The sequence below is a fragment of the Panthera onca genome, chromosome C1 (genome assembly GCF_046562875.1).
Source record: "Panthera onca isolate mPanOnc1 chromosome C1, mPanOnc1 haplotype 2, whole genome shotgun sequence".
NCBI classification, from domain to species: Eukaryota; Metazoa; Chordata; class Mammalia; order Carnivora; family Felidae; genus Panthera; species Panthera onca.
The window spans coordinates 192,285,996-192,301,042 of record NC_138346.1 but is presented as its reverse complement, the minus strand read 5'-3'; the positions used below and the strand labels follow the sequence as shown (position 1 = coordinate 192,301,042).

The following is a 15,047-nucleotide window of genomic DNA, read 5'->3' as shown; positions in this document are numbered from 1 at the left end:
ACAACGTTTTTCCCTTCAATGGACCTCAGTGTCCTTGTCAGTAAATTTTTTTTTTTTTTTTTTTAAAGAAATTCGCATGTGGAGGACACCTAATTGTCTGTAAGCAGGGGGCTCGTAAAATAAAATACGGTGGGGCGCCTGGGTGGCTCAACTGGTTAAGCCTTTGACTCTTGATTTCGGCTCAGGTCCTGATCTGGGATGGAGACCCACCCGTGGGGCTTCCTGCTAACAGCAGGGAGCCTGCTTGAGATTCTCTCTCTCCCTCTCTCTTCCCCTCCCCCGTGCACACATATGCTCTCTCTCTCTCTCTCTCTCTCTCAAAAATAAATAAACATTTAAAAAGTAATTGTCAAAAAAATTGAATTTATAAAAAAATAAAATATGGTACATCCGAGCAGTGAAATGCTAACAGCTTCATAAAAAAAGAATGAAGCAAATTTCTAGGTATGGAAATTAAGACATATTCCCATATAGTCAGACGTTCATAGCAGCATTATTTATAATCAACAAAAACTGGTTGCAGCCCCAACATCCATTAACTGGTGAATGGTAAACAAAATATGGGACATTATTCAGCAGTAAAGGAATGCTACAATATGAATGAACCATGAAAATATCACATTCACTAAAAGAAGCCATATACAAAAAATGTCATAGGGTATATGCAGATGTAATGTCCAGAAAGGCAAGTCTATGGAGATGCGTGGTTGTCGCTGGAGGTGAGAGCGAAGTGACAGTAAATTTGGTGGCGATAGAAATGTTCTCAAATTGGATTATGGCAATGGTTGTTCCACAACTGTATTAAATTTGCTCAAGGTAATTGAACTGTACACTCAAAGTGGGTGAATTTTATGGTATGTAACTTATCCCTCAATCAAGCTGTTAAGGGGATGCCTGGGTGGCTCAGTCGGTTAAGCATCTGATTTTGGCTCACGTCATGAGCTTGCAGTTCATGGGTTCCAGATGCACATCGGGCTCTGGGCTGACAGCTCAGAGCCTGGACCCTGCTTCAGATTCTGTGTCTCCCTCGCTCTGTGCCCCTCCTCTACTCATGCTCTCTCTCTCTCTCTCTCTCCCTCTCTCTCTCAAAAATAAATAAATATTAAAAAATAAAAAATAAATAAATCTATTAAAAGAATCTATATGAACTCAATGAAGTTCAACACTAATTGTTAATGAGGAGACAGCCTGGAAGATCTGATACAGGAGGGAAATTTTTCTTTGTATATACCCAGCATGAAAAGTTTTTTTTCTTAACTTATACATGCATTATTTTTTCAAATTAAAAAATAAACTAAAAACTAAAAATGGAGAGGGGTGCCTACGTGGCTCAGTCAGTTGAGTGTCCAACTCTTGGTTTTGGCTCAGGTCATGATCTCTCAGTTTCATGGGTTTGAGACCTGCATCGGGCTCTGAGCTAACAGTGTGGAGCCTGCTTGGGATTTTTGCCTCCCTCTCTTTCTGTTCCTCCCTGACCTGCATTTTCTCTGTCTCTTAAAATAAATAAATAAACTTAAAAAAAAAACAACCTAAAAATTAAGGGACGCCTAGGTGGCTTGGGTGATTAGGTGTCCAACTTCAGCTCAGGTCATGATCTGAAGATTTGTGGGTTTGAGCTCTGCATTGGGCTCTCCACTCTCAACTCAGAGCCTGCTTCAGATCCTCTGTCTCCCTCTCTCTCTCTGTCCCTCCCCCACTCTTGCTTTCTCTCTCAAAAATAAACATTTTTAAAAAGTCTAAAAATGGGATACCCAGGTAGCTCAGTCGGTTAAACATCTGATTTTGGCTCACATTATGATCTCACAGTTCGTGGGTTCCAGACCCGCGTCGGGCTCTGGGCTGACAGCTCAGAGCCTGGAGCCTGCTTCAGATTCTGTGTCTCCCTCTTTCTCTGCCCGCCCCCCTACTCATGCTCTGTCTCTCGAAAATAAATAAAACGTTAAAATAAATAAATAAATAAATAAATAAATAAATAAATAAATAAAATTAAAAAAGCCCTAAAAATTAAGACACACATATGTACATGCATGCTTAACAAAAAAGGAACTAGGAAGTTATAATATCTTCAGCAATTTTTAGTGATTTGCCTCTTCTCTTTACTTTTAGGAATTCTCCAATTTTTCTACAATGAGAACGCGTTGCTTTATGTTTTTCAAAGTTTGAAAAATAACGCAGGCATAATGACTCTCATCTTGCCTGCTGATGGGGTGTTGTGAGGGTTAAATGTCTCAAAATTTAAACAAGATCTAAACCGCAGGGAGAGCACTCCAGGCAAAAGTCCTCCCCAGAGGCTTTTCCTGCACCTCTAGAAAAGAGGTGGGAAATCTCCATTCAAGATTGGAGAGACTGTGTTGGGGGGTGGGGGGGGGGGGAGGATTTGGGATCTATGATATATCATCAAATATAAGATGTCATCAAATGTTAACTCCATCATTATGTTCCACTAAGAAAGACCAAAAATATTTTTCTTGAGATCAATGACACAGTACCTGTACATCTCTTTCTCTGAGGTGGGTGGACCACTTAAGCAAAACCATTCACCTTCCGTCCCCTAAAACCTCCTTCTCCGGTCTATCAAACCAGTCACCGAGTCCTGTCTTTTCCACTCCTGACGCCACCTGCCTCTTTATCTCTCACCTGGACCAGTGCACTAGCTTCCTACAGAGCCTGCTCATCTTACCCCTTCAATCCATTATTCATGCTGCAGTCAGAGTGATCATCTTATGCCCCTGCTGAAACATTTCCACTGGCTGCTTACCCTCAGGGTGAGGTCTGTTTAACTTGGCATTCGATTTTTTGTGACCTGGCTTCTGCCTGCCATTTTAGTCTCTTGGCACTTCCTCCAAATGAAATTACTCGCTGCTTCCCCAAAGCGCCATATGTTTTTTCAAGCCTCCCGTTCTTTGCACCAGCTGTTTTCTATGCTTGGACTACTCTTCCTCCACAAGTATTTATTGAACAAGTAGTAAGTGCCGGGAGTTGAAAATAGAAGGGTGAGCAAGGCAGGCGCGAGCCCAGCCTTCACAGAAGCCGTTGGGAGAAAGAGACAAAAATGTAAACATATAATTAATTATCAGTTGTAAGGACACATGTTGGGTATTTGTAAAGGTTTGTTGAAAAATGGCAACCACAGTCTCAGAAAGTTTAGGATTTGCATCGGGCCCGGGAGGCAGTCTGAAAATAATCCACCTGTGATTACCTAGGTGACTTTGGGGAACTGGCAAGCGGAGTCCGCACCTCTGTGAAATGGAAAAATGCCCGCCTCATAGGATTTCTGGGAGGATTTAGTATGAGATACATATGATCGCGTGGTTCTGCCGGACCGGAGGGCCCCTCCCCCACGAGACCCTAAGGTCCACTGGCTCTGCAGCTCGGGTCCCCACCCCAAGAGGCGGCGGGCAGGACAAGGAGTGCCCCAAACCGCGCGTGCCGGGAGCGCGCCCCCGACCGTCGGGGGGCCGAGGGCGGGGCAGGGGCCGCGGGCGACCGACACCCGGGGTGGGGAGCAGCGCTCCGCCCCATCTCCCCACTTTGGGGGACAACCCCCCTCGCTCACTCCCGCCTCCGCCCCTGAATCACGGGGGGGCGGGGCCGTGACCCATTCATGCCGGGAATCGGATCCAGATGTTCCCGCGGCGCGTGCAGCTGCATCCTTGCCTTTTTTGGCAAAAAACGTGCGGCCCCGAGCGGATCCCGGGCCGCCTCCGCTAATCCTCGGGAAGAGGGGGAAGGGGGCTGAGGGTCTGGGCCCAGACTGGGAATCCGCACCGGGTGCTCAGCGGGATTTGGGAAGAGCTGCCAGTGGAGGGGGGCGGTTTGTACTGGATGGGGAACCCACTGCCGACTCGGCTCCCGTCCGGGACCTCCCCCAAGCCCCCTCCCTTCCCCACCCGGAGGAAAAAGTCCTTCGCCAGCAGAGGGGAGGTTGGCGGAGCCTGAGATGGACAGTAGCAGCGACGGGATCCCCGTTCTCCGGAGGTTTCCCATCCCAGCAGCTTCCTCCTCTGCCCTGCACGGAGGAGGTCTGGAAAAGCCTCAGAGCCTCCCTGTCTGCCAGGGAACCTTCCTCCCCCGCCCCCTCCCCCCCATCCCCCGCCAAACCCAGACAAACACACAGAGGCCTTCGCTTCCTCACACTGCTTTATTGCAGAATCTGGAAGGGCGGGGTGAGCCAGTCCCACCCCCTCTGCCCATCTCCGGGCAGAATGGAGCTCAAATGAAAGGAGAAAACACTCGACAGATACCGGATGGGCAAAACCCTGTGCTCTAGGACCCCTTTAAAGTGTGAACGCTGGTTTTGCTGTCCAGAGAGCCCCAGCCCCGAGGCTAGATTGGGATGACGGTGGGGAGGGTCAAACCTGAATATAGCCCACTTTTGAGGACTTCTCAGGCACCCACAGAGGACCTAACGTCTCAGGAAAGAAGTCTAGATCAAAGGGGGCCTGGGCCCCAGAGTCCAGGTTTAGACGGCTGGGTCTAGAGCCCTGATTTGGGGAGAGGGCTTGGGATCTGGGAACCCAGACTGCAGGGGGAGTCTAGGTTGGCAGAGGGGATTTGAATCATGGAGGCTCCATAAGAGCCCAGGTTTGGGAGCCCTGGGTCAGGGAGTACCGGTTTGGGATGTGGGAGCAGGGAGGCTGAATCCTGGAGCCCAGGAGGAGCCCCAATTTGGGGGTGGGGGGTGGGGCTGGGTCCCAAAGGTGGTTTGGAAAAGGAGCCTTAGTCCTGGAGCCCTGGTTTGGGAGGCCCTGGGCCCAGGAGTCCTGGCTCAGGGCCCTGCCTGGCTGCAGCCCTGGCACAGTACTTGGTCTCCATCCGGCACGAAGCCTTGACCCACCAGGGAGGTGGAGCAGCGGGCACAGGAGAAGCAGCTGTGGTGCCAGTGGCGGTCTTCAAAGGACACATACTTGCCTCCACCGAGTCCTGGGGGGAGGCCGGAGGTTAGCTCTGCGGATCCGGAGCGCGGTCCTGTCCCTCAGCCTCACCCAACACCAGATCCCATTCCCTTGCTTGCACCCTACCCGCTCTGTCCTTTGACCTCTGTCCCACCTGTGATGGGGTGCTTGCAGCTGCTGCACTTGGGTGCAAAGAGTTCTCCAAAACAGGCCACGCAGTATGGATCGTCGTCCCGGGAGGTGAACTGTTGCCCTGCCAGGGGCGTCTGGCACCCTGTGCAGACCAGGCATTCTCGATGCCAGGGCTGGTCACGGTATGTCACGCCACCCTGTGTCAGCGTCTACGGGGGCAGCATCTGTCAGTGGGAGGGAGTGGCGGTTCCCACCCCACAACAGAGCCTGGCTCACCCCCACCCCACTGGCCCAGCCCCCACCTTGCTGCAGCGGGCGCAGCGAGGCGCAAACTTGTTCTCATAGCAGGGCACGCAGTAGTGAGCACCCTTGTCGGGCACAAAGGAACGGGAGCCCAGCGGCTGCTCACAGCCACTGCACAGGAAGCAGTGCTCGTGCCACGTCTGGCCTCCATATTCCAGCTTCCGGGACCCTGTGGGGAACAGGGGTCCCACTCAGAGGCTGTGTCCTAAGCTCCTGAGTGCCACCCTCTGCTACCCTCCCAAGGAGGGTCCCCGCTGTTCCCACAGCCTAAGCAGGGTGGCATCCATGCACATGCAGCAGGACCCTGGCCCCATATACGGCACATGCTACCCTCCCCCGAACACTGCACAGACTTGCTGGACACATGCCAGGCTCCCAGAAACTAGACACGAGGAGTTGGCACATGCGAAGTCCCCATGTGTAGCAGATATGACTGTCTCAGCATACGCCAGGCCTCCGTGTCACAGGCACGATGACTTGGTACACGCTAAGCCCTTATATGCCAGACATGATGGTTTGAGCACACCACAACGATCCTACATATACTAGCCAAGCAAGTCTTTGCCCACACAGAATTCTAATGCCCCGGACGTGATCCATCCAGTACACGCTAAGCCTTGACATGTCCTAACGATGTCATTCTCCACACGTCCTCAAGCCTCACGTAACTATGAGGCATGCGGGTCACCACACACGTGAGCCCTCTGTTTATCTGCTTCTGCACACACCAAGCCCCAATGCACCAAGCACGATGGTCTCCTTGCACTTCTTGCTTCTGCATGTACCACACGTGCAGGCGCTCATACGTGCTAAGCGCCCCGGCGTGTACCGAGCCTGTCCGTCTGCCCATACACGGTCAACTCACAGGCGCGTAGCAGGCCTGCTGGTGCGGCACACGCCAAACCCTCAGGAATGTACCAAGCTTGTCCGTTATTGTACATGCTCCGCTTTCATGTGTACAGCTGGGTGTGCCAGTCCCCGTGCATGCTAATCTCCCGGGAGCACACGGGCACGACCCATCCTGTATACACCGAATTTCCAGAAAGATGCTGTGTGTGCAGGTGTTAAGCATAGTCAGCCTCCGCATACGCACCATGCATGTGCCAGTCCCTTGTGTGTGAAAGAACCCTACCCAGATGCAGGCACCCGGTCCCACACACGGCGAGCCCCCCGGGGGACGTACCAGGCATGACGGGCTCCCCGCAGGCGGAGCACTGCGACGAGAAGGCGCTGCAGTAGCAGTCATTGCAGAGCAGCTCCCCGTCCTGGCAAGTGAAGGGCTCATCGGCCAGTGAGCGCTGGCAGCGGCAGCAGCGGAAGCAGCCCTCGTGGAAGTGGCGGTCTTCGTAGAACAGCTCCTGCGGGGCGTGTGGCAAGGGACACTGGCACCTTTGCCCCCTCCGCCAGCCTCCACCCACTCCTTGCCCTGTCAGGTCCAGTCCTTACCCTTGAGTCATGCCCGATAAGCTGCTGGCACTCAGCACACGTGTTAGCGAAGGTATTGTCATAGCAGGGCACACAGTAGGGGCCGTCGTCCGTCTGGATGTATTTGCGGCCATACAGGGACTCGCTGCATTTCGCACAGTCAAAGGACTCGCTCATGGTGGCTATGAGTGCGCCCTGCCAGGGGCAAAAGGTGGGGCGCGGGTCACCCAGAGGGGCTGTGACTCAGCCCCTTGTAAAAGCCTTTTGCAAGAGACCAGGCATAAGAAATGCCAGGTCAGAACAGGTGGTGAAGAGGAAGGGCTGCTTCTGGAAACCGAGGAGTCTGGCACATTTGTTCTCTTTCTTTTTTGTTTTTAACGTTTATTTTTTTGAGGGAGAGAAAGCGTGCAGGCGTGCACGCACGCGCACACACGCACACACGCACGAGCAGAGTTGGGGCACAGAGAGGGAGACACAAAATCCAAAGCAGGCTCCAGGCTGAACTGTCAGCACAGAACCCGACGTGGAGCTCGAACCCATGAACTGCGAGATCATGACCTGAGTCAAAGTCTGACGCTCAACCAACAGAGCCACCCAGGCATCCCTCTTTTTTTTTTTTTTTAACCAATTAGTTAATTATTTGAGAGAGAGAGAGAGAGAGAGAGAGCACTCACAGGAGCGGGGATGGGGGGAGAAGGGCAGAGGGATATAGATAATCTCAAGCAGGTTCCACACTCAGCGAGGAGCCAGATGCGGGGCTCGATCCCATGATCCCGTGATCAGGGATCAAAATAAAGAGTAGGACACTCAACTGACTGAGCTACCCAGGCACCCCCTGCATGTTTATTTCTGCATTTAATGGGGGTTCGGGGCGGGGGGGGGGGGGAGGAGGGAGAGAAGGGGTCAGGAAAAAAAAATCAGGAAGCAGAAGTTGTTTTCTTATCTGGGCCCTGGCAGATCTGGGGGGAGGGGGCTTTTCCTGGGTCAGTGACTCATTTCCTGCCCCAGCCTGAGTGTAGCTTCCACTGTTCCTACTGTCCCTGAGGGGACAACAGCAGGGGCAGGGAGCCACCCCACTCTATGTCCCATATAAACAGCACCCCCACCCTCTCTTGACTCCCAGGAAGGAGCCCTAGCGACATGGAAAAAGGAACCTCTAGCCAGAGCTCCGGAGTGAGGAGCATAGGGACATGAATGGGGTGTGTAGAAGTATGTTGGGTCGGGAATGGCGGAGGTGGAAGTCACCTCGGACCTCCCTCCTGCAGAATCAGCCCAAGCAAGGACTTGAGAGGCTCAGCCTAGGTTTAAGCAGGAAGGAAGTCCTGCAAGCTGGACACAGCCAAGCTTCCCCAGCTGGACCCTCTGCCCTCACCCCCCCTCCGGCCCCTGCGGGGTCTCTGGTCACACCAGCCTGGGCAGCCTTGGCCTGCAACATATGCAGCAGCTGTGGCAGCGCAGATGGCCAGATGTCAGGTTTGACCAACAACAGGGGAGAGAAGAAGGAATGGAGATGCCAGGGGAGGGAGAGGTAAACTAAAGATGGAGGTTATGCAGCGTGCCCCCTGCCATCTCCGACGGGGATCCACTCCTGGCAGTTCTTTCCATCCCCTGGGGTCATTACTTCCCACCCCCTGCCTCTGGGAGAAACAGCCTCTCCCCAGCTTTTCTGGTTTCTAAGGGTTTGGGGCAGGGGGAGTGGAGGGTGAGAGTGGGAGCCACAGGAGACACTTTCTCCCCAATCAGGCCCCCTCTCGGGTGGGGAGTCAGGCAGGGGGGAGCCCTGAGAGCTGCTGTTGCAGACACCCAGCCCCCACCAAACCTCAGACACTTTCCATTTTCTCAGGAACAAAGCATGTTTGTGGGATGAGGTCATACACACAGCTGCCTCTGGAACAGGAGCATGGGGAGTGTGGGGGGGGGGGGTAGGGAAGTGGGGTTCTCAGTCCCTTCTGCTGCCCCTGACTCGTCTCAAGCCCCAGATTCGGAGCTCCCCACCCCCAGCCTCCTCCATCATGAAGTCTGCTCTCTAAGGGCTTGGATCCTAGGGTGGGTGGAGAGGAACTACCAGGACTCAGAGGAAGGGGATGTTCCCACAGCTTCAGAGGAACCTGGGGAGGACAAAGGAACCCACCAAACCCACTACCCCCTCCCCCCATTCACCCCAGTAACTGGCAGTCCCCAGAGCCTGCCCAGGCTCAAGTGGAGGGAAAGACCTCCTCTTCTCAGCCACCCCCAGTGGGAAATTCTGGCCAAGAAGCATTGCTCTGGCTTGGAGTTCAGACTCCAGGCGCCAGCAAATGCCCCAAGCCTGGAGGGCCTGGCTCTTGAAGGGATGGTTTGTGAACTCAAAACTGCCCTTCTGTACAATGGGGGGGGGGGGGGGCACAAAGTTCGTACCCAGGGCCAGGCCATGAGGCCTCCAGGGGCTGGGGTCTTCAGAGAGGTGACTTCTGGGGCAGAGTTGTGCTGTAGGGTAGAGCGTAGCCCTCTTTCTCAGTCCGCTCCCTACCAGTCGGGCCTAGGTTTCCTCTGGCCCAACATCTGAGTGTCGTCTGGGCTGTCAGCCACTGGGCAGCAGGGGGCCACACAGGTGGAGTGTGGCTACGGTCTGTCCAGGGGTGCCCTGGGTCTTTTCCTTCCTTCCTGGCTTGGCCCACAGCAGCCATCACCTTCCCAGGCCCAGGCTAGCTCTGGGGCCATCCCCTGGGATGCAGTCACCACTCTGAGACAGGGGCACCCCAAATAGGGTATGAGCATGGCTTCTGTTTCCTTCCCAGAATTCCCTAGTCCCTAGTCCGTCCAGCTGGGCTTTAATGAGGACAGTGAAGGGCACTATCAAGGCCCACCTGTCCCTGCCCATCCCCCTTCCTCCCCATCTCCCTCCCACTTTCCCTGGCAGGGCTAAGGGAGCTTAGCCCTTAGGAAGCCAATCTTATTTTCCTTCACGGCTAGTGTGTGTGTGTGTGTGTGTGTGTGTGTGTGTGTGTGTGTGTGTGTGTGTGCGCGCGCGCGCGTGTGCACGCTCGAGCACAGGGTAGACTGCTCAGTCTGCCAGATGGCTCTCAGCCCCTGCTCCCACCAATATGCACATGCACACACACACACACACACACACACACACACACACTTCACTCCTACACCTGACCCAGACACACACGTCTGGCACCTCCCAGAGCTCAGAATGGCTGTGGCACGTAGTGATAGAGGCCCAAATGTGGCATGTGGATCTGAATCCTGACTTGTTGTTCACTTACTATTTGGGTGATCTTGGGCAAGTCACTGAAGCTCCTGGGCCTATTTTCTTATCTAAGACTACCTCCTACTCCTGGGGTTGTCGTTAGGCTTAAATGTTGGTGCTTGGAAAGCACCTGGCAAAAAGTGAATAGTCGGTAAATGGTAGCCATCGGTGTCTCACTCACACTGGGGTCAGTCAAGTTTCTGAGCCAGGCCTGGGTCAGGGACCTGGCCTGGGTTTTGATCTGGACATTCCCAGGGTAAACCCAGGGAGAGAACAAAGAGGGACCCCCCCCCCCCCCCCCAACCAACTTCCAGTTCTGCTGGGGGAAGCAAAGAGGCCCAGGTTATGGGGCTGGCTGAGGAGGTCAGCGGGGCCAGCCTGATCCCAGTGAGCGTAACTCTGAGACCCCTCACACAGGTACGCAGGTGTTTACACAAAGTGTGGCCTCTCACAAAGTGCAACCCCAGCCACCATTTCACTGGATCTCACAAAAGGCAGGCAGGCTAGGGTACCATCCCCATCTTACAGTTGAGTACAGAAACCGGCGACAAGCCAGGCCCAAGGTCACTCAGGTCTCAGAGAGGCCAGGTTCCCTGCTTTCCAGCCTGGAGCCCTTTCCTGTTTGTCTCTCTAAAAATGCTGCAGTGGTGGTAAAGAGGGTGGTCAACATTAAGAGCAGGGACACAGGAGACACTTGGTGACATCACTAGCACAGGAGCCTGACTCTTCTTCCCAGCTGCTAACCCCGCGATTGGAAGACAACCAGAAGCCGTTCCAACTACCCATGCCAACCCCTCAACTCTCCCCCGCCCCCACCTCCACCCTATACTGTCCAGGAGGACCCTGGCGAGGCCCCGCAGCTGTGAGTCAGGATCAGCTCAGACCCCTCCCCCCCCCCCCAAGTCCCAGGAACTGACAGGAGATTTAAGGGGAGAAACCTAACTCTCCTCACCCCCCACATCCTGCTATCAGGCACCAACCCCAAACTCTCCCTTCTCCCCTCCCCTCCCCCCATGGGGCCTGGGAGTCAGAGCAGTTTAGGGGAAAGGGGGGGGGGGTGGGAAGCAGGATCCAGCAGCTGCTCTGGGGACGGGAGAGGAACAGTTCATTCACCCCGGATCCCCCAGGGCTGAAGCAGTGCGTCCAAGATTTGAGTTTAAAAATAAGTTGGGGCTGTCTTGGTGTATGCCTGGGGCTCCTTTTTGATCTCAGTCTGTCTCAGGTCCTCTGCCTCACAGGGGCTTGGCTGGCCCAGAGTTTCTGTTTCTCCACATCCTTGCTTCCCAGTCTTTTCAGGCCTGAGTCTCTCCAGGTCTGACCCAAGCTGTCAGTGCACCTCCGTCAGAGCCAGCTCTGCCCCACTCAGCATGTCTGTGTCTCTGCACACTTCAGCTGTCTTTATGTTTTGGGTGGGCTAGTCATCTCGCAAGGGCCCGGCTCTGCGGATTTCTACCTCTGTACACCCAAGTCTTGGTATCTGAGGGTCTCCTAGGGGTTCCCACCACCCCTTCTCTCTCTTAACATCTCTGTTCCTGAGCGTCTCTGTCTCCAGTTTCTGGACTTCTCCATAGGCCTCACAGAGGCAGATCTACCACAAGGCTAAAGAAGCTTAGGCTTCAAGGGCCCCTTACTTGTCCAGGACCCCGCAAGGCCCTGGGAAGGGCGCTACAGCGTGTTCACTGGGATCACTGTATGCTTCTCCTTCAAATGCTCCGTTCCACAAAACCTGGGTCCCTCCCTATGCCTCCGGTCGGCTCTCGGTGACTCTACGCCCAAGTCTCTGTCCCTGCTTCGGGCATCCCTGAGCCTCCCCCTATCTAAGCCTATCGCTCGTATCCCTGTCTCGCTCTCGCTCCACCCGCCTTTCTGGGAGCCTCAGTTTCTCGAACCCTCTCGGTCCCTCGCTCGACTCTGGCTTCTCCGTTTCAAACTTGGCCCCCTCCCCCCGCCAAGTCTCGAAGCAGCCCCCGCCCGGCCGCCGGGCGGCCGGGATCCGTGCGATCCGGGGGGCGCCCTCCGGGGCTCAGCGCCCCCGCGCCTCCAGCTCCAAGCGCGTCCGCAGGTTATCGCGGCCGGACCCGGGCGGGGGGCGGGCGCCGGGGCCCAGAGCGGGGATTCGGCGCCGGGTACGGCGGGGAGCTCACCTCGAAGCGGGCGGCGGGAGCGGGGAAGCCGGGCCGCGCGTCCCTCGGCGGTGGCTCGTACCTGCGGGCCGGGCCGAGCGGGGGCCGAGCGCGCCGCCGGTGAGGGTGCCGGCTGCACACGGACTGTGTGGGCGAGTGGGAGCTCGGCCCCAACCCCTCCCCGAGGAAGTGCGCGCGGGGCCCGCCCCGCCCGGACCCCGCCTCCGGCCGCCCCTGCCCGCAGAGTGCGGACCCCGCCCCGGCCCCGCATCCCGCAGGCTGGGGGCCAGACCCCGCCCACACCTCCTCTTTGGGCCCGATCCCGCCCCAGGGCCCCTCGGCCCGCCCAGTCTAACCTGGCTCTCCCTACCTCCCCGGGCCGCCAGGACCCCGCCCCCGTCCCCTCCCTGCTTTCTCTGTCCTCACTCCCAGCCTCCCCCACGCCTCCCACCAGCAGCCAGCGGGAGACGGCTGTACTCGGTCTCAGGCGAGGGGTACGGGACCCAGCCGAACAAGGTCCACTGGGGGACCAAGAGTCCACATGCCATCTTCATGTCCCCCCCCCCCCCCCCCCCGCTTACCCCCAGGGGTCACACGTAGCCCGAGTTTGTAAAAGAGGACTTCAGCCCGCAAGAGCGGGTGCTTTTGACTGCTGTCATGGCTCTTATTAGCGGGAACCAAGGTGTTCTCAGGAAACAAGGAGTGAAGAGAGGACCCCCAACCCTGGTCAGAGCCTGGATCTTCAAAGGGCTTGATTTCACAACTCTGGGGGCCAAAAATAGAGGTCACCACCTCCTAACCTCCAGCTGTACCCTGGGACAGACGAGCTAGGCCTTGGGTTCCACAATGCCCAGGAATAGTTTTGACCTTTGAGGCCCAGGGGAGTCCCTAGTCCTTGGCCCCACGATTTTTGGGTTTCTCAGGGAGGGGTGTGAGGAATGTGCAGGGATGGGGCACTGCAGGCGGCAGTGTGGAGGGAAGTGGAGGGAATCACCCAGTGTGGAGGGAAGTGGAGGGAACTGTAGAGGTGGGGAGGAGGACTCCTCACCTCTACAGTTTCCAATCCTCTGGCTTCCTCCCTGTGCCTGGGAGGGAGGACTGGCGGCTGCCAGGGACACAAGGCCCCTCCAGGTCCTTGAGGCCACCCCCCCTGGGATCCTCAGGCTTGTCACTAGGCATAAATAGCCTCGATCTGGTAGGATGGGGGAGGGAGGAGGAGGTTCTGCTGTGCTGTTTGGAAAACAAGAGACAACAAACCAACCCTAGAAATAACCTCAGCCTCTAGAGTAAGAGATGCCCACAGAGGCTCTCCCAACCCCCAGGCTGGATCCAGCCAAGCTTTCAGAGCACAGACTCATCCCCTCCCAGGCTGGGGCTCCTGAGTACCTTCCTCTCCCATCTCTGAATCATATGCCTGCCTTCCTGGGTACCAAGTCACCCCCGAGGCCAGGTTTCCTTCCAAAATTAAACCAATTGTTTGTGTATTATTGTACCTGATGCCTAGACTGTAAGTTGCATGAGGGCAGGGACAGGTTTCTTCTTACTCACTCCTGTATTCCCCGTACCTGCTCCAAGGTCTGGCACATAATTAACACCTGATGAATGAAGGAATGACAGATGCTGCTTCAGTTTCAACTCTCCTCCACCCCAGTTTGGATCACAGGTACCTGCTATCTGAAGTCCAGAGGGTGAACAGCCAGCCCATGGGTGCGCCCTTTCTCTGGGCTTTGTCTTGAAGATGTAGAAGACTCCTGGCCCTGGGGAGGGCAGGGAAGATTGCCAGGTTGGAGAGATGACAAGAAGGGGTCTGCTCTGGGGTGAAGGGAGGCAAAGATGAGTAGCCTTCAGAGAGGGAGGGGTTATGACTAAGGAAGGTGCTGGATCAAAGGTAGAGTTGGGGGTCTCTGGTATTTACTCATGGCTTGAATCTCTGCTGAACAGCCTTTATAAGAGCCAGTAATTCCTGAGATCTTTGCACCGATCTCTGCCTAAGCACTTTGCATATATTAGTGTACTTGATTTTCCAACAACGATATGCAATATATATTTTTTAATATATTTTTAAATATTTATTTTTGAGAGAGACAGAGAGGCAGAATCTGAAGCAGGCTCCAGGCTTTAAACTGTCAACACAGAGCCCGACATGGGGCCTGAACTCACGAACTGCAAGGCTCATGACTGAGCCTACGTCAGAGGTTCAGCTGACTGAGCCACCCAGGTGCCGCATGCAATATGTATTCTTATACCCATTTTAAGGATGAGAAGATGGAGGTACAGAGAGAGTGAGTTAACTTGCCAAGGGCAACACAGCTACTAATGGCAAAGCCTGGATTCATATCCAGTCAAATGTCAAAGCTCCTTATGCCAAAAGAGCTTAACTGTCAGGCCCTGCAGCCTCTTAAGTCATTCAACCGTATTAAGCCTCAGTCTGCTCATCTGTTAAGAGTAGTGGACTCCCCTGTCTCACAGCATTCTTGTGAGTCTTGAAGGAAGGTACACAGCAGGTATTGAAGAGGTGGGACTCCCGCCCTGCCCAACATATACCTTCTCATGGTCAGTTGTTAAGTTTCTGCTGCTGGGGCCAGGAATCTGGAAGCCAGAGAAAATTAGATTTCTGACTTGGCTCAGCCTGGGGGAGGGACGCTGGTGTAGGGCAGGGGCTTTGTCCTTTCCCCTCCCCATTTCTAGCTCCCGAGTGGGCTCACATTTCTGTTGGTCCAGGAGGACAACGTGCCCCAGGAAGGTCTAGGGATCAGCCACATGGACTCCTTGTTCCCGTTTCCCATCAGTCCACCCCCACCCTCCCTGTAGGGAACAGGTGTATTTGAGCAGAGGCTGGAAGCAGAGCCTGATGGCTGTATGACTAGCCTTGGGTGAGTGGGAGCTGGTTGTCTCTTCACCCACCAAGGAGGCCCCCACACACCCTTTCTT

General features: G+C 55.1%; 1 protein-coding gene across 1 annotated transcript; it reads right to left on the bottom strand.

Moving 5' to 3' along the window:
• Positions 1-4,122: 4,122 nt before the first annotated feature.
• Positions 4,123-12,311, bottom strand: FHL3 (four and a half LIM domains 3). The gene is made up of 6 exons (XM_060625586.3): positions 12,138-12,311; positions 6,777-6,950; positions 6,514-6,688; positions 5,330-5,499; positions 5,050-5,236; positions 4,123-4,923 (listed from the first exon to the last, which is right to left on the bottom strand). The coding sequence occupies exons 2-6, from the start codon at positions 6,930-6,932 to the stop codon at positions 4,769-4,771; spliced, it is 843 nt and encodes a 280-aa protein (XP_060481569.2). The 5' UTR covers positions 6,933-6,950; positions 12,138-12,311; the 3' UTR covers positions 4,123-4,768.
• Positions 12,312-15,047: the final 2,736 nt, after the last annotated feature.

What these genes read in the sequence shown, in the direction of transcription:
- FHL3 (XM_060625586.3), bottom strand. Translation starts at nt 6,932, where the DNA reads ATGAGCGAGTCCTTTGACTGTGCGAAATGCAGCGAGTCCCTGTATGGC. An exon ending in TTATCGGGCATGACTCAAGG is followed by an intron (nt 6,689 to 6,776) that starts GTAAGGACTGGA and finishes CACGCCCCGCAG; the next exon opens with GAGCTGTTCTACGAAGACCG. An exon ending in CGGGGAGCCCGTCATGCCTG is followed by an intron (nt 5,500 to 6,513) that starts GTACGTCCCCCG and finishes TGTTCCCCACAG; the next exon opens with GGTCCCGGAAGCTGGAATAT.